At 40.9% G+C, this 22,794-nt stretch overlaps 1 protein-coding gene across 1 annotated transcript; it reads left to right on the forward strand.

The window, feature by feature from the left end:
- Positions 1 to 864: 864 nt before the first annotated feature.
- On the forward strand, positions 865 to 14,734 carry Fbxo4 (F-box protein 4). The gene is made up of 7 exons (XM_075977815.1): positions 865 to 1,241; positions 2,830 to 3,065; positions 5,176 to 5,396; positions 9,225 to 9,300; positions 9,401 to 9,573; positions 12,094 to 12,269; positions 14,406 to 14,734. Exons 1-7 carry the CDS (start codon positions 918 to 920, stop codon positions 14,493 to 14,495), a joined length of 1,296 nt encoding a protein of 431 aa, XP_075833930.1. The 5' UTR covers positions 865 to 917; the 3' UTR covers positions 14,496 to 14,734.
- The last annotated feature ends 8,060 nt before the right edge of the window (positions 14,735 to 22,794 follow it).

Consider the following 22,794-nt stretch of genomic DNA (forward strand, 5'->3'; position numbering starts at 1 on the left):
CTCCTGATAGTCTCTGTAGGCTCAGTTTTTACGAAGCTCCAGGAAATTGGTAAATTGGTGATTCCAAAACACGGATGCACACAGCCCACTTATACCTAATTCTTAAGGAGAAGCAAGTGTAATTAGGACCAATATCACAGAAAAGGGTAGCTATTGAACAAATCATCGCTCCTAGGTCCTTGCAGTGAATGGAGCCAGGAGCCAGAGATCAAGTGTGTGCGTGCGTGTGTGTGTGTGTGTGTGTGTGTGTGTGTGTGTGTGTGATATAGTATAGTCTGGGGTAAGGAGGTAGGACAGTGTGTGTGTGTGTGTGTCTGTGTGATATAGTATAGTCTGGGGTAAGGAGGTAGGACAGTGGTGTGTGTGTGTGTGTGTGATATAGTATAGTCTGGGGTAAGGAGGTAGGACAGTGTGTGTGTGTGTGTGTGTGTGTGTGTGTGTGTGTGTGTGTATGTGTGTGTGGTGTGTGTGTGTGTGTGTGTGTGTGTGTGTGTGATATAGTATAGTCTGGGGTAAGGAGGTAGGACAGTGTGTGTGTGTGTGTGTCTGTGTGATATAGTATAGTCTGGGGTAAGGAGGTAGGACAGTGGTGTGTGTGTGTGTGTGTGATATAGTATAGTCTGGGGTAAGGAGGTAGGACAGTGTGTGTGTGTGTGTGTGTGTATGTGTGTGTGTGTGTGTGTGTGTGGTGTGTGTGTGTGTGTGTGTGTGATATAGTATAGTCTGGGGTAAGGAGGTAGGACAGTGTGTGTGTGTGTGTGTGTGTGTGTGTGTGTGTGTGTGTGTGTGTGTGTGTGTGTGATATAGTATAGTCTGGGGTAAGGAGGTAAGACAGAGAGGACAGTCATTCCAGGGTCAGAGGGTTCCCCGCAGTGGTGAAAGAGCTGGCTGTGGTGACCAGCACGAGTGGGTGAGCGATGGTTGGCGCTGACCTCTGCCCGGAACCGCGCCCAAGTAGGTCAGCCCCGGGCGGCCCAGCGCGGCGGGCGGAGGCGGAGACGGAGGCCGAGCGGCCAGCAAGCGGGTGCGCCCGGCTTCGTCGCGCGGCGACGGCGGCCATGGCTGGAAGCGAGCCCCGCGGAGCCGGCTCGCCGCCGCCCGCCAGCGACTGGGGCCGCCTGGAGGCCGCCATCCTGAGCGGCTGGAGGACCTTCTGGCACTCGGTGGGCAAGGAGCGGGCGGCGCGGACGGTCTCCCGGGAGGAGGCGGAGGAGGAGACCAGCGCGCTGACGCGGCTGCCGGTAAGCCAGCCCAGAGCGCAGGCCAGCCACTTCCGGGTGTGTGCTCGCCTGGCACGACAGTGCCCAGAGTCGCCTGGACGTTGACTCGTTTGTGCCCCAGCCAGCCAGGGTCGCCCCACGTCTCTCACTAGTGACCAGCGAGATCGCCCACAGATTGTCAGCAGTCCAAATAGGAGATGTGGAAATCTGTTTTAGGGAAACGGGTTAGCTTGGGAAAGCATCCCACTGTCTGTTCTTTTTTTTTTTTTTTGGATCCATAATTGCTTATTATTTATTTTCCTCTTACAAAAGACAACTTGGACAAATAAATATAAAATGGTATATGTCATATTTAGAAATGGCCAAAGACACATTTTCTTGATATTCCTCACCAGAATACACTAATAAAATCTTCAGAAACACATTCATCTTTCCTACCACCCACTTTTTTTGTCTTAAAAAAAGTCAATTCTTTTACTTCTCCACAATTTTTAACAATGAATTATCAAAATAAGTGATCGCACACTACTCAGAGACAAAGATTTTTAAATGAAAAGTTTTAAAAATACATGTGTGTACGCACACAATATGATGTTGCACAGAAACTGGAACTAATGAATAATACAAGATTAATTTCCTAGGTAGCATGTCACAATTCTCCCGAAGTGTGAATAACCACCAGAAAGCCCAAAGCCAAGAGCCAACATAGTAAATCAACATGCAGTCAGAATCCTATGAGAGTCACATCAGGGCTCAGCCGTGGAGTTGACAATTCAGTCTCTTCACAGTGGGAGACGATGCTTCCTGATGGATGCAGGTCATGTCCCCTCCTGAGACACAGATACATCACTGCTGCTGAGGTCACAATTTGGGGCAATTTAGGAATCCAAATTTAGCTCGAGCATGTATCTCCAGTAGGAAATTGAAGACAGTATAAATAGGAGTTCAGTGGAACCTGCCTGCTGTGCTCTTTTATTTCCCTTTAAGGCTACAGAAAATCAGACCATATGCAAGGAAATTAATTCTCATCATAAAAATATCCCTACAATAGCCAAGGTGTCCAGTCAGGTTCCACATGGAGTATGCTGTACCGCATTCTATTCCGAGGGCGTATTTTGTGAGTCGGCAGGGTTAGGATCAATTCTTTCTGGAAATATTAGCTTCTCATAAACTGCTTCCTTGATTGGTAACTATTGTGATATTTCGTTAGGTTCCGTGAAGAGGGAAGGTGGAACATGCATTAAATTAGCAATTTTGCTCTCTCGTGATGTATATTCTCGTAACATGTAGGTCTTGTCAGAAAAATTTCCACTCGATAACACGTTTATTCTGAGAGAGAAATTATTAACTGGTATATCAAAATAGCCACAGAAAGAAAAATACGGAAATTGTTATTTTGCTTGAAAGACGAGGCCTTGAACTTTCAAGAATGTTTCATAGGTGTTAGGAATGAAAACGTTGCGTTTTGATTTTTCTCTGGGTGGAGGAAGACAAGACTTGGTAGTATGAAGAAGGGCTCGCTCGGTTGCCCTTTAAGAGAGCAATTCCTTGTTGATTATCTCAGCTGCGCTCCTTTACTTACGCGCGTGCGCGGTCGCCTCTCTTTCAGATCGATGTGCAGCTGTATATCTTGTCTTTTCTTTCACCCCATGATCTGTGCCAGTTGGGAAGTACAGACCGTTACTGGAATGAAACCGTAAGAGACCCAATCCTCTGGAGATATTTTCTCTTGCGGGACCTCCCTTCTTGGTCTTCTGTTGATTGGAAGTCACTTCCGGATCTAGAGATCTTAAAAAAGCCTATATCTGAGGTCACCAACAGCACCTGTTTTGATTACATGAAGGTGTAAGTATCAATTTCTGTGAATTAGCAGGAGATAGTAAATTTTACACTAAAGTAGTCCACGCTAGTTCTAACACTGCTACTAATTTGTTGCATGGAATTTGTCTAAATGGCCCCTTTAAAAAAGTTATGGGTTTGAGGTAATTGACTTTTTTCATAAGACTCTTACAGCTTTAACCTTTTGTGTTATTTCCCTGTGGTGACCAACCAGTTTTCAATTAATATTATGTGATACAGTTGGCAAGAAAGAAGACATTTCTTAAAATTCTCATAATCTTTCTAATATGTTTTGTTTTGTTAAATTATAAATGCTTATAAATGCCATAACCAGAGAAGGAATGTCCAGAGATCAGAAAACAATTCTTTTTGACTGGGAAAAAAACCATTTTTGAGACATTTTTTTAAAAATTACTATTATTTATTGTGTGTTTGTGTGGGTAGACACACACATGCTATGGTACTTATGGAGGTCAGAGGATGACCTTTGGGAGTCCATCCTCTCTTTCCACCAAATGGGTCCCTGGTATCAAACTCAGAACATCAGTCTTGGTGACATTTACCTGCTAAGCTGTCATAGCTTTTTTTTTTTCATTAAAAATTTCCACCTCCTCCCCACCTCCCATTTCCCTCCCCCTCCCCCCAATTTCCCTTCCCCTCCTTTTCCAGTCCAAAGAGCAGTCAGGGTTCCCTGCCCTGTGGGAAGTCCAAGGTCCTCCCCGGTCCATCCAGGTTTAGGAAGGTGAGCATCCAAACAGACTAGGCTCCCACAAAGCCAGTACATGCAGTAGGGTCAAAACCCAGTGCCATTGTTCTTGGCTTCTCAGTCAGCTCTCATTGTCAGCCACATTCAGAGAGTCCATTTTGATCACATGCTACATCACTCCCAGACCAGTTGGCCTTGGTGAATTCCCATTAGATCAACCCTGCCATCTCAGTGGGTGGGCGCACCCCTCGCGGTCCTGACTTCCTTGCTCATGTTCTCTCTCCTTCTGCTCCTCATTTGGACGTTGGGAACTCAGTCCAGTGCTCCAATGTGGGTCTCTGTCTATATCTCCATCCATCACCAGATGAAGGTTCTATGGTGATATGCAAGAAATCCATCAGTGTGGCTATAGGATAGGGCCATTTCAGGTGCCCTCTCCTCAGCTGCCCAAGGAACAAGTTGGCGTTGTTTTTCTCCCTGTCATGGCTTCTTTCACGTGGTTTTTATTTTGCTAATTTTCAATGAGGTATATTTGGGTGCCTTTGTGTATTTATTTAGTATTTTGAATGAACTGTTGCTTTGGAGACTATGAAAAGAGTGTTTAAGAAGTTTGATCTTAGCTGGGCGATGGTGGCGCACACCTTTAATCCCAGCAGTTGGGAGGCAGAGGCAGGCGGATCTCTGTGAGTTCGAGACCAGCCTGGTCTACAGAGCTAGTTCCAGGACAGGCTCCAAAGCCACAGAGAAACCCTGTCTCGAAAAACAAAAAACAAAACAAAAAAAAAAAAAGAAGTTTGATCTTAGTAGCTTTAGTGATATTTTAAAATTTCTGGGATTTAACACTAAATATCTGTAGTCCATCCTTATTGTGGGGACTCTCGATCTTAACATTAGTGACATTTGGAGCAGCTGTAGGGGATGATCCTGGAAACTGTAGAATGTATGGCAGCATCTCCAGTTCTGCTAAGTTGATGCTGGTAGCACAGCCTCCTCTCCCACAGATGTGAAGATAAAGTTGTCCAAACCTGGCCACATACTCTAGGATGAGAGATAAAAATCTTTCTCAGGAAGGGACAGTTACTCTTCTATATAATTAGTTTCCGCTATTCAGACAAATATTGGTGTTTCATGAAAGAAACTAAATAAAAGATAAGAAGGTAAAGAACATCTTCCTCGGGGAGGGTTCTGTAGCTTCGTGATTCCTCCCACTCTCTAGCTCTTCGTGTTCTTCCCTGCCACAGCACTCTGCATACATGTTACAATGGTGCCTCTCACCAACTGTCTGGGAGGGTTGAAACTATAATCTTGATATTACTATGCCTTGCAAGGACTCTGTAAGTGATATATTCTCAAATGAACAAAAGTTAAATGTTTTCTGTTTTATTTTCTAATTCTGACAATTTTCTGCAGCTATAAAATGTGCTGTCCGTATACGAGAAGAGCCTCGAAAGCCAGCCGTCCTGTGTACGGAGCTGTTACTTCCTTCTTACACTCACTGATCATTCAGAACGAACCCCGATTTGCTATGTTTGGACCAGGTTTGGAAGAACTGAACACATCGTTGGTGTTGAGTTTGATGTCTTCTGAGGAACTCTGCCCTACTGCTGGTTTGCCTCATAGGCAGATTGATGGTAATTTAGTTTTCATGTTAATGTATAATACATAATAATTCTAGCACTAGGAGCTTGATGTTAGTGCTAAAGGAGGGGCATTTCTAAAATTAAATCTTGGAATTTTATCTAGAAATTGTAATTAAATCTAGAAATTGGTGGACGCACTCCCTGGTCCCACTGGAAAAAATTAATATAAGAAGTATATTTTTCTTAATTTCTCAAACTTGTATAACTTATAATTTAATATGTTAAAATAAGTTATTGTGTTTTAACAGTCCATATTGTGTTTACAATAAGAACAATTTGTCAAGAAAAGCTATTGAACATCTGTTTGCCAATTATTTTTTATACATGTTGGGATTTTTAAAAAAAGAACTGTATTATTACCTCCCTTCCACAGAAAAAAAACAACAAAAACAAACAAATAAACAGAAAACAACCCACAAAACAGTATGTGACCTTTGGTAAGGTGAGCAAGTGTCATAAACAGGAGTAGCAATGCAATGTAAGGTGTGTTCTACTCACTATATGGCAAAGATTCAGAGATTTAGAACAAATCTTGGTCCTCCATGGAGACAGTGGCTCTAAGTGAGGCTACAGACACAAGTCCTGAGGTAATTAGAATATGATCAGTTAGTTTCTGAACAGAAACATAAGAATCAAAGAAGGCTGCGCATTGAAGAAGATGCCAGCGAAGACTCATCAGTATTAGCTGCATTGTTCTCTTAAAACAAGAAGGTTAAAAGCACAAAGTTCTGAAGTGTCTATAAATCTACCAGAGCTAGGTAACCACCACCAAAAACACTTGGGAAGCATAAGTATGTGGGAGCTGCTGAAGAAATTTCATCAGAGGGCTGAGGGGATCAAGATTTCACTTTAGAAAAGTTTACTCTGACTCCTGAGTAAAAAACTGGTTAGAAGGGCCTAAAGAAACTGCTATAATCTACGATTAAAATATATATGAAAGGAGTCATTGGATGAAAAAGAATGAAATTGAGGATGAAAATTGATGCAAGTAACTGTTCTTAATGATTATGTAGTAAAGATAGCAGATTTTTGTCTTGTGGTTTCTGTTGGGTTTAAAGTAATTCACTAGGGTAAGGAATAACCAGAGCTTGCTTGCTTTCTTTCTTTCTTTCTTTCTTTCTTTCTTTCTTTCTTTCTTTCTTTCTTCTTTTCTTTTTTCTTTTTTCTTTTTGGTTTTCTGAGTGGCTATTGCTTTTGGTGGCAGGGGCTAGAGATCTTGTCAGTTTTATTTTTACTTGTATCTGTAATGACAGACATATCATAGGTTCCACACTATGGTGGTATGAGTGAGTATGGCCTCTGTAGGCTCATATATTTGAATGCTTGCCTCCCAGTTGGTAGAATTGTTCGGTAAGAATTAAGAGATGTGGCTCTTTTTTGAGGAGGTGCATCACTAAGGGAGGGTTTTGAGGTCTCAAAAGCTCTCACACCATTCCTAGTTAGCCCTCCCTCTGCCTTGTGCTTGTGGCTCAGATGTCAGCTCTCAGCAGCTGCTACAGCCTGCCTGTTGCTATGATCATTTCAATGATGAGCACAGACTCTAACCGTTTGGAATCATGAGCCCCGCACCCCAAATTAAGTGCTTTCTTTTTATTTTATTTTGTATGGTTTTTCGAGACAGGGTTTCTTTGTAGCTTTGGAACCTGTCCTGGAACTACCTCTTATACCAGGCTGGTCTTGAACTCACATAGATCCGCCTGCTTCTGCCTTCTGAGTGCTGGGATTAAAGGCGTGCGCCACCACCGCCCATCGTTAAGTGCTTTCTTTTATAAGTTACCTTGGTCATGGTGTTTTGTCATAGCAGTAGAAAAGTAGCTAACACACACACACACACATACACACACGTTAAATAAATGGCTTACAGATTATATGTCCAGATCAGAGCAAGATCTGAAGAAATTAACATTTTGGAGCCATAGACGGTTCAGGTTCCCATGGACTTGGAAGTTTAGGAGGCTAGAGAGAAAGATAGTGACCTGAATGTCCGAAGTCTGAAATAGGGGAAGGGATAACCATGATGGCAAGGTTGCAGATGAAGAGACTGCTCTCCAGCTGAACAGTGTCTTTTTCAGATGGAACTATTCCAGATGGTTCTTGAGTAATGGTTTAGACAAGTCATTGGAAGTAGAGAGATCAGCCCACTTCTTCACTATAGGATATGAGGAAATAAGCAATTTTGATAACTGGGAGTCCATGGCAAGACAAGTATTACCTAAGGCAGGCCAGTTTCAGACAACCCTTCAGAAAAAGCCAGAAGGTACGAGGAAAGTCTACAGTTGTGAAATGGCAATTACATTCTCTTTACAGTGACTTAAGTGATTGCTTGAAAATGCCAGTCTATGGCAGAGAAGAATATTGGTTGCAAAATAAGTTGGACTCCAGTTAGGTGTGTTGAATGGATAATTTCTGGAAATTAAACTGGTAAAAACAAAGCAGAAATGTCTGGTTCTCTTTCCATGTACTTTTTGTGGAATAACATGGCTGGAGGCTAGAGGATCATGTGACTTGGGATAGTTATATTTTAAATAGTACTCACAAGTCCAAATCTATACAAGTTATGCTTAGAACGATGTGATGTAACATACCTTATTTAAGTAGAAGTCAAGAGTTTGGGGATGAAAGACTGGAGTAGTCTCTAATGAGTTAAGTGGGAACAGACGATGTCAATTTGTTTGTATATCTGGAGGCCCATGGCTTTGTAGAGAAGAGAAACCCTTAGATATGTAAGTAAGTATTAAGTAAGGTATCTACTGTTGCAGGAAAGGCTAGTTAAAGCAAGAGAATTTAGAGGACTGGTTGAAAGAAATTACAGGTTGTTAATTTTACTAAAAGGAAAATGGCCACAGAGAGAAGTGGACAGATGGGAGGGGACAAGTTTCTAGCAAGAACTAGAGCTATGGGGCTGGAGAGATGGCTCAGAGGTTAAGAGCACTGCCTGCTTTTCCAAAGGTCCTGAGTTCAATTCCCAGCAACCACATGGTGGCTCACAACCATCTGTAATGAGGTCTGGTGCCCTCTTCTGGCCTGCAGGCATACATGCAAAACAGAGTATTGTATATATATATAATAAATAAATAAATAAACATTTAAAAAAAAAGAACTAGAGCTATGGAACCAGGATGTTTCCAGGGGGCCAAAAAATACATTGATCATTAACAAAACTCCCACCATCAACAAAACAGAAGAGGCTAAGAAAGGGGTAGCAACTGTTGGGTGACTCAGACACACAGCAGAAAGAAGCCAATAGTTAGCAATTTAAGGGTATCAAATATTAGATCTCAGGCAACCCTCACAGGAATCCCTAGGAAGTAGAGGTTATTTCATTTTCGTGGCAAGTTTAGGATTCTAATCCGCACTGCTCTAATTCCAAATTTCAGCGTCTGCTGTTCTGGCTCAGTTTCTACGGCTTTTCTAATGCTGCACCTCATGTTTGTGAACGGTTTCTCAGACGGGAAGAAGGGGGTCTCCACTGAATATATACATGGGTCATAAGACCAGTGGAAATGTAAACTATGAATAGGAGTCATGTTGAGGATAAATAGAAGTAGTTGCCATGTCCCAGCTGCTACTGTGATGCTTGTCACGTTGCCTGGAGACTGGAAAGTCAGGATGCGCTCAGTGCGCTCTGTATCTGTGCTGCCAAAGTCCATACAACTTGCTCTCCTCATCACAAGCACAGCAGTTTATTCCAAAGTTGCATGTAACTTGCTACTTTTTCCCCCTTTGCCCCTTTTGATTTCACTGCATAATCTTTCAGCGGAATTTTTAAGTGTTTTTTTTTATTATTGGCTTGTTTGTATAACCAACTTTCTCATGTAGGTATTGGATCTGGAGTCAATTTTCAGTTGAGCAATCAACATAAATTCAATATCCTGATATTATATTCGACTACCAGGTAAGGCTGCCTGAAACATCAGCAGCGGAACATCTATTGCAGAGGGATGGAACCTGTTTCATGTCTTTTTCTTATATACGTGTGTATTTTCTTCATGCAGGAAGGAGAGAGACAGGGCAAGGGAAGAGCACACAAGCACCGTTAACAAGATGTTCAGCCTACAGAGTGAAGGCAATGAACAAGGAAGCCGCTACAGTGTGATTCCACAGATTCAGAAGGTGTGTGAAGTTGTAGATGGTTTCATCTATGTGGCAAACGGCGAAGCTCATAAGCGTAAGCATTCTTATATTTCTTCTCCAAGGTACAGCATTCTTTGCAAAAATAAATAATCATAGTTTTACAGCACCACAATACTACAATAGTTAGATTTTACCACTGTGATTTTCTGGCCAATGCTGTCACTAGTGTTAGTGTTAGGACTACATGGGAACTTCCTAGCATGCCACACGGTGATCCATAGATTTTGCCCATTATCTAGGACGTCTGGTTTCTGTAAGCACCACAGAGTCCTGATATGTGCCTAAGCTTGATTCAGCACATTTTTATATAGCCGACATTTTAAAATTACTGATGCTTTCTCTGCCTCTGATATATTCAAATAATTTATGTAGATAACTGAAAATTTATTGGTTTATTCTTACCCATACTGTAAAGAGGTGTGGAGATAGAATGTTAGTTGTGTAGATTAAAGTTAATTAAATCAGTGGGTTCATAACACTCTCCATATACTCTGAATAATTGTCACTGACATTATTTTGGTATGACATTTCTGTCATTGAATCTTGAACCAGTATTATAACTTCCTCCCAATCCTCTGTGTACAAGATAAATATAACTATAAATAAATGATTTAGTATGCATATTGCTTGTATATAATATGCACATGATACAAATGTCATAGTTATTTAATGTGTTGATTTTAATTTACAATGAATTTATTTCTCTGCCAATCTGTTAAGTCCTGGAGGAAATTATACTTGGAAATCCTGGATAAATTATTCATAAGAAAATAATGAATTATTATCTGTATTATAGGGCTATCTGTAAAAGGAAAAATTAGAAGCAGAATAAAAGGTAGATGGATTTGTTCATCAAACAGTAGCTGTAGAGGTCAGACGCTGTGTTTGTGGGTGGAGATATGATGAGAGCTACAACTGATAGAGAACATGCTTTCATCTCGTCTTCCAGATTGGTCCCAATAGGCCCCTGTAAAATAGTAGAAAAAGTAGGGTATTAGCCTGGTTCATAACTGAGGCCTCAGACTCAGTCCCAAGCATTGTAGCTGGAGGTCTTTTCCCTGTCCTGTCTGGTGCCGCTGGATCAGTTCCTCTCCTGCCCACCAGTCCAATCACTCAGAGGCTTGATATTAACTGTAATTGCCTGGCCAATGGCTCAGGCTTCTTACTGACTGGCTCTTATATATAAATTAACTCATTTCTAATAGTCTATGTATCGCCTCATGCTCTGTGGCTCACCGGTAATGTTCTGGCATCTTACTCCTCCAGCGACTGCTGGCATCTCCCCGACTCCACTTTCTTTCTCCCTGTCTCTCTGCTAGGATTTCCATTCTAGCTATACCCTCCCTGCCATAGGCCAAAACAGCTTCTTTATTAACCAATGGTTATACAACATATTCACAGAATACAGAGAGGGGCATCCCACACCAAGCCATGATAGATAATAACAAATAAATGAAAACATAGAATACAAAAATAATCTATACCTACTTACTGAATTTTTTCCATAAAGCTTAGCTAGATTTTCATTACGAGCTTAGTGGTAGGATAGGAGACCTCTGGTCTTTAATGAAAGAGGCATGTCTTGATCTGCTGCTATTCTGGTGAGAGGAGCCCTATTTTCTATATCTTTTTCTCAAATGAAGCCATAGCTTTCTATCAACAGTGATAGGATGAGAAATTGCCCCTGCCGCTTTTCCGGCAGAGACTGACTGCTCCTGAGGGAAGTGTAGAAACAAATGCTTTTCGCCTGAGCACAGAGGTAGGAATTGAGTTTGAAGCAAGTATTCTTTTGTTTTCTGATCTTTTGGAGGGGAAGGATGTTATCATAGAAGACCTTTCTACCAGTACAGGGCAGAATTCTGTAGTCACCAAGAACACTTCCACTGTTCATGCTCAGGGGCATCCCCTCCTAAGACTGAAGCTGGTGTGTAAAATCTGAGCCTGGACATCACTACGTTGCCTGGGCTGGCCTTGAACTTATGACATTTACTCTGCCTCGTTCTCCTGATTGCGAGTATTACAAGTGTATCATACCTATCATACCTAACTGCAGAGCATTTGAATCCTCTGTGTTGACACTAACTATAGCAATAGAGGGCAAATCCACCAGTGACAGACTAGTTTGACTCTAACCAATATGTTAATGATCTAACAGTCAAAGGAACATGCCTGCTTCTAAGAGTCTGTCCTCTTTATCTCCATCTGGAACTGCTTTTCTAAATAAAATGCCTAGCGTTAAATCGGAAAGTTCTTAGGCAGAAAAAGAAACAGTGACTTGTATCTATAGTCTAAGATTCTTGGCAGGCTGATATAGGAGAATGGCCTGGGATTTTGTTTACCACGTGCTGTGGTATTTCTTTATGGCATTATAAAAATTTCTATCTAATTTGAAAGACAGTTTAATATAATTTTTTGGCAGAACAATAAATAAATCTCAGAAATAAAGACAGCTTTAAATCCTGGTAAAAGAAATTTTAATTCCTTTATGTGCTATTTTTAAGTATAATTATTTTTAGAGTGATACAAATTGCATATTTTAACTTAAATTCCTTAGGACATGAATGGCAAGATGAATTTTCTCGTATTATGGCCATGACAGATCCAGCTTTTGGATCTCCAGGAAGACCACTGCTGGTTTTATCTTGTACTTCTCAAGCGGATGTAAAAAGAATGCCCTGTTTTTATTTAGCTCATGAGCTGCGTCTCAGCCTTCTAAACCACCCGTGGATGGTAAGGCCCTAACTGCTTTGATGACAAAGAATTGATTTTTAGTGTACTTTCTATGGTACGCATTTATTTACACAGGTGTACATGTTGCTTGCATGTATGCGTCTTTTTGGGCTTTCTTTTATGGTAACAAAATAGCTAAGACAATAACTTAAAAAAGGAAAAAGGGTATATATTCTCTCAGTTTTTAATGTTTTAGTTCACGATCAGTTGACCGTCTTGATTCTGAAGCTGTGAAAGGCAGATCATCATACTATGAACACGTGATAGAGGAAACCTCTGTCTTAGAGCAAAAGAGGAAGAGAAAGAGGATGGGACTGAGATCCCAGGATGACCGTCAAGGAACATCCCAAGTGACCTCCCAGAAGTCACCACTTCTTGAAAGTTCCACCACTCCCTAACAGCAGTGTGGGGTGGGGGTCAAGTCTCTGACACCCAGAACTTTAGGGGACACAATTAGAATGATAGCGTTTGTTTTTTAAATGAACTGCCACTCTAAAATGATTTAAGGCCTTGATTGACGGGTGGTAATAAATTTGACTTGGTCACCTATTCCTTACTCACCTCTCCTATTGTAGGAACAGTAGGACAGTAACTGGGAGAGGTTATAAGGACCACACTCCTGTGCTTTCTCAGCACCAGTGTGTATGCTTTAAGATTCTTAGGATGAGTAGCATTCCTCATGTTAAAATACAGGTCATTGGGGGTGAGGATGTTGCTCAGTGGTGAAGTACCTACCTAAAATACAGGAGACCCAAGGGTTTGGTGCCCACCACCACTGAAAATGGACACGTCATCTCATAGGTTAGTGCTTTAAATTTTATTTGAATAATAAAGTCTTTTTTTTCAAATGATAGTTGGCATGAAATGCCACAGATAAAATGTTTGTAAGAGTCTCTATTGGTCTATTTTTTTATTTGCATCTATTATTATTATTATTATTACTTTTGAGACAGAGCCTCTCTGTGTAGCTCTGGCTGTCCTGGTACTTGCTATGTAGATCAAACTGGTCTTGAACTCATAGATATCTACCTGCCCCTGCCTCCCAAGTGCTGGTACTAAAGATCTTCCTTTTTTTCCCAATCTACCTAAAGGTGTGTTGATTCTGTTTAAAATCCAGGAAAAAAAAACTGTTTATCCTTTGTGATTTTAAAATCATGGTTTCCTTTATTTCTACTGTTTTCTTGGTTGTTTCTTCATATCTCATAATATGGTGTTTGTTTTGCCCTGATTTCCCTAAGCCCCTCAGATACATTGTTAGCTTGTGTGTTTGAAATCTTAATTATTTACTGGGGCTTGGGCCCCAAGTATGCCCTACTTCTGAAATCGTGTGTGTATGTGTGCACGTGCGTATGTGTGCATGTTTCAATATAGGTATTTGTTGCTCCAATTTGCCTTTTTGTACTGTGTTTGCTGTATCCCATATATTTGGTACATTTTCCCCATTTTGATTTGTCTTTCTAATTTATCCATTGGCCCATTGTTTGTTTAATAGCATGCAAAGTCTATCCATTTGCCCATTTCTAACTTTTTGTTGTTGTTATTTCCAGTTTTATTCTGCATTTAACCTTAAAAATACATATGATTTTTTCTACTTCATTGTTACCATTGTTAAAGATTTTGTGGTCTAAATAATGTGTATTCTAAAGAATGTTCTAATCTATGTTGGAAAAAAGTGTATATTCTAAAGCTTTTGGATAAAGTGTTCTCTAATGTCTGTTAGGTCCATTCGGGTCTGGTTAGCTTTACAGTATGTCACATTTACTAGTTGACTGGTTAGGTTCATTAAAGAGTGTTTTAGTTAGTTTTTTGTTTGTTTGTTTTGTTTTTCAAGACAGGGTTTCTCTGTAGCTTCGGGGCTAAATTTTAGTTTTTAAAGAGGATCCTTTGGAGAAATGTGCTAGAAGCCTGTCCCTCCCATTTCTAGAGCTGAGTACTAGGAAATACGACACACACTGAAGTGGTTAGAAGACGTTAGAGATCACTTATTTACACTACTGCTCCCAGTGATAGTGCTTGCGGAACTTAGTCTTTGTTTGGGTCACTTTATTTTAGCTCTTCAAAAAATAATATCTAGAGAAATGCCACTCATTAGGATTCTGGTTTGAACTGACAGCATCCTCTCTCATCTGCTCACAGGTCCAGGATATGGAGGCTGAAACTCTGACGGGTTTTTTGAATGGCATCGAGTGGATTCTTGAGGAAGTAGAATCTAAGCGTGCAAAATGATGTTCCCTTTGGACCTTGGGAAGCCTCAGGGCAGGGCTTAGGTGTTTCTCATCCATGCTGTTCCTGCCTTTCTGTAGAAGGGCTTCACACTGGACAGCTATAGATGCCATGGTTCTGACTCTACCATAAATCAGCTGCAAGTTTCAATCCTATTACTTTTCCCCAAAATGAACTCTCATATTTTTGATAACTTTTATATTTTCTGTCTTTTTGAAAATATTAAATTCTGAAAAACAAAAGCTGTGGTTCTCTCATTTCTCACAGTTTCTCTGTTTTGCCATCAAGTTTGCCCTGATGGCACATAGCTTTTCATAGCATCTTTTCAGGGACTCGTTAACTGGTTATGGGGAAAAAGGTTTTAATCTATTCTCAATAGAGACACTAGTTATGAAAATTTCAGAACTGCATTAATATGGCCCAAACCCCTGTTCTTTTTTGAGAGAATAGAAAGAATATTTATTATATCTGTTATTGCTTCAGTGAAAATTAGTTTTTCCTGGAAGTTGTTGTGTTCAAATAATTTTGAACATGTGAGTACTGAATCCCGACTCATGAAGAAAATACCCCAGAGATTTACATGTGTTATACTATTGCCTCACCAAATGCTCGTGTTTTGCAGAGGAAATGGCCTACCACGTGTTGGAACTGGGGAATTTTAAGATAGTAGTGAAAGAAATATAAATGTTGCTATATGGTTCTGTATTTAAATGCATTTTTTGTGTGTGGAGAAAGTTGTAACATACATATGGTCATAGTCTTTCTAAATAGTCAGGTGACTGTCATTTCCATTTTGACCTTCTGGTGAGGTCTTGCTAGCAGAGGTCACAGCTGTGCTGGACCTCACCTGTCAAGAGATACCTAAATGGGACTAACTCGTTGAGCAGGATTTTCCTGAGATAATACATTTACCTGTGAATCCATTGATCTCATGAGTAGCTTCAACCCACTCATGACAGCAGCTCTCAAATTGGCTCTTAAAGATCCCATTTGTTTCTACCCCTTAATATTCTACACAAGTAATTAAATTCAGCTCGTGCTTCTGAAAGGACAGATTGTATTAAAATCACAGCCATGGTATTTTTCTTGGCTTTAGTTGAAGGAACAGAGACACAGAGAAGTGGGGAATTCTATTAGCATTCCCAAGTCCCAAGTCTAAGTGGGGAGGACGTGAGACGTGGAAACTGCAGATTCCTTCACCTAAGTTAAAAAGTTACGGGTTATTACAATGTTAATCGAGAAATCAATTTCCTGGGGCTGTTGAGATGACTCAGCATGGAAAATCCGGGCAACCTGAGGCAGATCCTGTGTTAGTTACTTCCCTGTTTCTATGATAAGACACCCCAATTAAGGTATCCTATAAAAGAAAGTATTTACTTTGGGGGTTCATGATTCCAGAATGTTAGAGTCCACGGCCATCAAGATAGGAGACGTGGCAGCAGGCAGGCAGGCATAGTTGGTATAGGGCAGAAGCTGAAACCTCACATCTTGAGCCACAAACGTGAGGCAGGAAGAGAGCTAATTGGGAAATGGCATGGGAATCAAAATCCACCCCAGGTGACAAGCTTTCTCCTACAAAGCCACACCTGCTAACCTTTCCCAAATGTTTCCGTAAACTGGAGCTCAAACATTCAAATATGTGAGCCTTTGGGGGTGGGGCGTTATCATCCAAACACCACACATCTCCTGAACCTACACTAGAATCAAACCCCAAAAGTTGTCCTCTGATCTCTACATGTATGCAGTGGGCATGTATGCATATATGAACATGTGTATGCTCGTGAAGAAACACACACCCACACAGTAATAACTTTTAAAAGTCAATTTTTTTGGACTCTGTTATGGCTCACTAAACTCCCATCAGGGTGGTTTAGGGGATGAAGTAAATAATCAGCTAGGCTTGGTGCCTCTGGTGTTGACAGTGACCTCTTTCAAATCCCAGTGATTCCAGCTATCCACATAACCATGTTCCTTAATTCTGAATGCTAGTTTTCTCTTGTACAGAATGGGGTTCTCTCTATTTGCCTCAGAGTTGAATTTTAACTCCACCAAGAAATATTCAATTCACTTTCTTTGAGAAGATCTTTGTTGTGCCCAGAGTCTGGACCCCCCAAACCACCAAGAGACCAAATTTGATGCAAAACCAAAGAGTCTTTTTTGTTTGTTTTGCGAGGCAAGGTTTCTCTGTAGCTTTGGAATCTGTCCTGGAACTAGCTCTTGTAGACCAGGCTGATATCGAATTCACAGAGATTCACCTGCCTCTTCCTCCCAAGTGCTGGGATTAAAGGCGTGTGCCACGACCGCCCAGCTTCAAGGTGTCTTTTTAATTATGGGTTAACTCACGTCCTCTGTCCGTCTGTCTGATCCAGTGGGTGGAATAGGAGGAACCTGAGCTGCACTTGGGCACTTGGGCAGGGTATAATATTGAGGGTAGAACAAGGGGGTCATCTCAGGGTCTGCTAGTTGCATAGTAACAGTGTCAGGATTGGCACACGTCCAGGCTGGGGAAGCTGTGCTGAGCTGATTGGTCAGCTGCAGCTGCAGAAAAGTTGCCGTACTTGGAGTCATGGCAGCAGTGGTGGTGGTGGTGGGCCGATTACTGCATTCCATCATCAAATCAGTAAGGCACATCCTGAGTCACCAGCTAACTTCCGATCCTCCCAGTAAGTAGTTAGGGCAAGGTTGGGCAAAGTTGGGCAAGGCTGGGCAAAGTTGGGCAAGGCTGGGCAAGGTCGAGGGCTCAGTACATTCTGCTGAGTCAGTGGCCTAGTCTTGCTAGGTCTGTCCTGGCTGCCAAAGGAGGGGGTGCAGGGTTAGGGTCTGGGCCCTTCAGTCTTCACTTTGCTGTTAACCTAAGTTTTTACGTGTTTTGTTGTTGTTAGTATCACTTTGAGATGATTGTCCTGCTGGGACATCTACTGAACAGCTATGGATTAGATGATTAAAAAGTAAGGGCCAATATTCAATCATCCAAACTGTTGAAAAATAACTGGAAAAGTGTGCCTTAGAGATGCTGTGAGAACCATATGCATTTATGTGTAAACATTGTGAACTAAATTGTATTCTCCTTCTAAATTCATAGATTGAAATCCTAGCTGCCAGTACACCTCAGAACGTGACAAAGTGACTATATTCAAATTGAGAACTTTTTTTTTTTTTTTTTTTTAGACAGGGTTTCTCTGTGGAGCCCTAGCTGTCCTGGAACTTGCTCTGTAGATCAGGGTAGCCTCTGCTTCCTGAGTGCTGGGATTAAAGGTGTGTGCTGATATGCCCAGTTGAGAGACTTTAATTAAGGAAGTAATAATGATCAAATGAGATCACTCGGTCACACCTAATCTAATATGACTGTTGTCCTCATAAACAATGGGTCACACCAGGGATTTTATTGATATTTATTGAGCTCTACATTTTTCTCTGCTCCCCTCCCTGCTTCTCCCCTGCCCCCTTCAAACCTCCCCCAAGGTCCCCATGCTCATAATTTACTCAGGAAATCTTGTCTTTTTGTACTTTCTACTTCCCATGTAGATTATGTCTATGTAAGTCTCTCTTAGTTGTTGTCTAAGTTTTCTGGGATTGTGGTTTGCAGGCTGGGTTTCTTTGCTTTATTGGTGTAGGAAGTTCTGTATTTATTTGTGTTGCTTTCATTGGTTGAATAAAGAAACTGCCTTGGCCTCTTGATAGGGCAGAACTGAGGTAGGCGGGGAGGACAGAACTGAATTCTGGGAGAAAAAAAGCAGAGTCAGAGAGAGCCCACATGAAGCTGCCAGGTCAGACATGCTGAATCTTTCCCAGTAAACCATGACCTCGTGGAGACATACAGATTATTAGAAATGGGTTGAATCAAGATGTGAGAGTTGGCCAATTAGAGGCTAGGTCTTATGGGCCAAGCAGTAATTTAATTAATACAATTTCTTTTTTAATTTATTTATTTATTAAAGATTTCTGTCTCTTCCCCGCCACCACCTCCCAATTCCCTCCCCCTCCCTCAATTAAGTCCCCCCCCCCCCCAGCCCGAAAAGCAATCAGGGTTCCCTGTCCTGTGGGAAGTCCAAGGAACTTCCGCCTCCATCCAGGTCTAGTAAGTTGAGCATCCAAACTGCCTAGGCTCCCACAAAGCCAGTGCGTGCAGTAGGATCAGAAACCCATTGCCATTGTTCTTGAGTTCTCAGTAGTCCTCATTGTCCACTATGTTCAGCAAGTCTGGTTTTATCCCAGGCTTTTTCAGACCCAGGCCAGCTGGCCTTGGTGAGTTCCCCATAGAACATCCCCATTGTCTCAGTGTGTGGGTGCACCCCTCGCGGTCCTGAGTTCCTTGTTCGTGCTCTGTCTCCTTCTGCTCCTGATTTGGACCTTGAGATTTCTGTCCTGTGCTTCAATGTGGGTCTCTGTCTCTCTGTCTCCTTTCATCGCCTGATGAAGGTTAATATTCATGAGGATGCCTATGTGTTTGTCTTTGGATTCACCTTCTTATTTAGCTTCTCTAGGAACTCCTCCCCACTACACTTTATGTTTAAAAACCACCTGTGAGTGAGTGCATGTGATAATTGTCTTTCTGTGTCTGGGTTACCTCACTCAAAATAATGCTTGCTAACTCCATCCATTTTCCTGCAGAATTCAAGCTGTCATTATTTTTTGTGCTCCATTGTGTAAATGCCACATTTTTCTTACCCATTCTTTGATCGAGGGGCATTTAGTTTGTTTCCAAGCTATGACAAACAAAGCTGCTATGAACATAGTTGAGCACATGTCCTTGTGGCATGATTGAGCATCCTTTGGATATATACCCAAAAGTGGTATTGTTAGATCTTGAGGAAGGTTGTTTCCTAATTTTCTGAGAAATCGCCACACCGACATCCAGAGGGGCTGTACCAGCTTGCATTCCCACCAGCAATGCAGAAGTGTTCCCTTTCCCCCACAACCTCTCCAGCATAAGTTGTCATCAGTGTTTTTGATTTTCTTAAGTGTCTTTCAGCCATTTTAGATTCCTCTGTTGAGAGTTCTCTGTTTAGGTCTGTACTCCATTTTTTTATTGGATTATGTAATCTTTTGGTGTCCAATTTCTTGAGTTCTTTGTATATTTTGGAAATCAAACCTCTGTCTGATGTGGGGTTAGTGAAGATCTTTCCCCATTCTGTAGGCTGTCATTTTGTCTTGTTGACCATGTCCTTTGCTTTACAGAAGCTTTTCAGTTTCAGGAGGTCCCATTTATTAAATGTTTCTCTCAGTGTCTGTGCTGCTGGGATTATATTTAGGAAGTGGTTCCCTGTGCCAATACGTTCAAGGGTACTTCCCACTTTCTCTTCTATAAGGTTCAATGTGGCTGGCTTTATGTTGAGGTCTTGGATCCATTTGGACTTGAGTTTTGTGCATGGTGACGGATATGGGTCTATTTTCATTTTTCTACATGTTGATATCCAGTTATGCCAGCATCATTTGTTAAATATGCTTTCTTTTTTCCATTTGGTATTTTTTGCTTCTTTATCAATGATCAGGTGTTCGAAGGTGTGTAGATTGACATCTGGGTCTTCTATTCGGTTCCATTGGTCCTCCTGTCTGTTCTTATGTCAATTCCAGCCTGTTTTCAGTACTGTAGCTCTGTAGTAGAGTTTGAAGTTTGGGATTGTGATGCTTCCAGAAGTTCTTTCATTGCACAGGATTGTTTTGGCTATCCTGGGTTTTTTTGCTTTTCCAAATGAAGTTGAGTACCATTCTTTCAAGGTCTTTGAAGAATTTTGCTGGGATTTCGATGGGCATTGCGTTGAATCTGTGCTTTTAGAATTTTTAATTGGCTTTTTTCTCTTTAGCTTCTCCTAAATTTCCCCACTACATCTGGTAACTTTTAAGAACTTCAATCATACTATTAAATTTAAAATTTTTATTTTGTTTTTAGCATATTTTTGCTAATTGGTTTTCTACCTTAGTATTTCTACATGCCATCCTATCAACCTTTTATTTGAGACTACATTAGTTTTTTGTTTCTATACGTGTCCCATTTTTAAGGGCATTTCAATCAAGAATAATAAACTTTAAACTGCCTAATTTCTGTGTTTTCTTTTTCAAGCAGGCTCACTCATGCTCCCTTCTCATGAGTCATCTGCAGAGAAAGGTAACCTTTCCAGTTTCTTGAGGGGGCTAGCTCACTTGGAGTTGGGCCGCCTCCTTGTTTATATCTGGTTCACATTGGCTTACATCTTTTCTTTCCTTTGATTTGAGCCCCTGGCATCCAGCAGTACTGCCAAGAAATGCATGGCTTTGATTGCTTCAACTGGAGAGACCTTGGTTTCCTATGTGTTTCTGCCTTTGTGTCTTCTCGGAGAAGCCCAAAACCTAAGCTTTAACAAAAAAAACATGGGATGTTCCCAGGATTTCTGGGCTTTTCTGTCTCTTAGCAGAATTTCCTTGAGGAGGGAATAGTTGTCTGAGTGATTAGTTTTCCCATTTCATACTCTGTATTTGCTATCCACTAGGCTCATCATATTGTCATCAGAAGAGGTAGTACTGGTTTTTTTTCCTCTTCCTCAAGGTGGGATGTCTCTACTACTTTCTGAGGACTAATATTGTATCCACCAATATAAACACAAGCTAGTATTGGATTTTAATCATCAAGAAATGCTACTTTTCTTTAGAACTCACTTTATTTAGATTTCCTTGCATCTACTGCTTTATTTGGTTTAGAGTAAAGGTTTTTATATTGTTTTTTTTTCTGTCTTGTGTTTTATCTACCCGCTTCAATGGACTAAGAGGAAAGGATAAGTTTTCATTTCTCTTGTCTTTTCTCATTGCAGCAGCAATCTTTTGTGACCTTCTCTGTCCCATTTGCATCTCTTGCTGGTTTTTATTGTCTCTTAGATACCTTGTGATCTTGTAGATTCTCTCATTATTAAAGCATTCCTAACATGGTGTCTACATGCAATAGCTCACTGTAATTATCTAAGTAGTGATGACAATTATATTTTGTGAAAATTGTTCCTAAGTTCTGAAAAAGATCCCTCTACTTTCTTTAGACCTCCAGAAGGTGGTACTGTTGCTATGTATAGCAGATGGAATCAGTGGCCAGAAAAATAGCCTTTTCAATGCAACTTTTACAATTTTGATCAGATTGGAGATTCAGTGTTTTCTGAAGCATGTCTTGGAGTCTATTATCTTGGTTATAGAACATCGTTTATAAGTGGGTTAAGCACGTTGCTGCAGCATTCCCCGAACTTTTGCTGTGATGGACTGGAGTGTGAGTCGACAAAGATGCTTTAGCATGGGAAGCTTCTTGTAGGGCCCTGGTCTCCCTTATTCCTGTGGTACATTTGTGGGGACAGTTTATGATCAACTTACTAAGCTTCCTGTGTGTTTCTGTGCTATGCCTGCCCCGCCTGGTGGTTAGCTGCAGGGCATTCACTCCATTGATAATATGGTAATTTCCCACCTGCCTGGGCGGAGATCCTTGTGCTGCAGTCAGGTAGATAAAAACTCCCCCAACGCTGAATAAAGTGGCATTCGGCTGATCTCCTTCCGAATGACCCTGGTCTCTCTGTGTCTTCTTTTCAATCTCCAGGCCCTTGCCCGACTCGCGTTCGGTACAGAGGCGCGCGAACTGTACCGAGGGTGTAACACCAAATCGGGTGTTACAGTTTCTCATACTTACTCTCAGGGGAAATACAGAACAAATGTACAGGAAGCAGGTTTTAAGGGACTCAGGCATGGTAGAACATGACTCAAGCATACCGCCATGAAAATTCACAGGAAACTTTTTTCAAATGACATTAAGACCAGAGGATTGCATTGAGAACATATATAGAACTATTATAAATTAACAATAAAAATAACCAAATTAAAATGTGTAGAGAATCTGAATAGAGATTTACCTCTCCAAAAATGATACACAGTGATCAATAAGCAACTGAATAAGCTCAACACCAGTAGTTATTACAAAAATAAAATCTAAACCATGTTTTAGCCAATGATGCTGACAAGTGGGTAATGGAAACTTATATGTTTATCAATAAGGGCGTAAAATGGTGTAGTCATTTGTTAACAGACGAGCAGCTCTGCAAAATCTTAAAATTAGATTTATCTCTTAACCCAGCAATTCCATGGCTAGGTTTATACCTAAAAAAAAGAAATGCAAACACACTTACATACAAAAACATGTGTATGAATGATCAAAGTGGCATTATCCATAACCCACAGGACCATCACATGGCAAGTGGTTAGACTACTGTACACCCAGTGTGGATATTAATATTAATATTATATTAATTATAATATATTATAATTAATATAATATTAATTATATATTAAATAATATAAA

Source organism: Microtus pennsylvanicus, chromosome 6, assembly GCF_037038515.1.
Source record: "Microtus pennsylvanicus isolate mMicPen1 chromosome 6, mMicPen1.hap1, whole genome shotgun sequence".
Lineage (NCBI taxonomy): Eukaryota > Metazoa > Chordata > Mammalia > Rodentia > Cricetidae > Microtus > Microtus pennsylvanicus.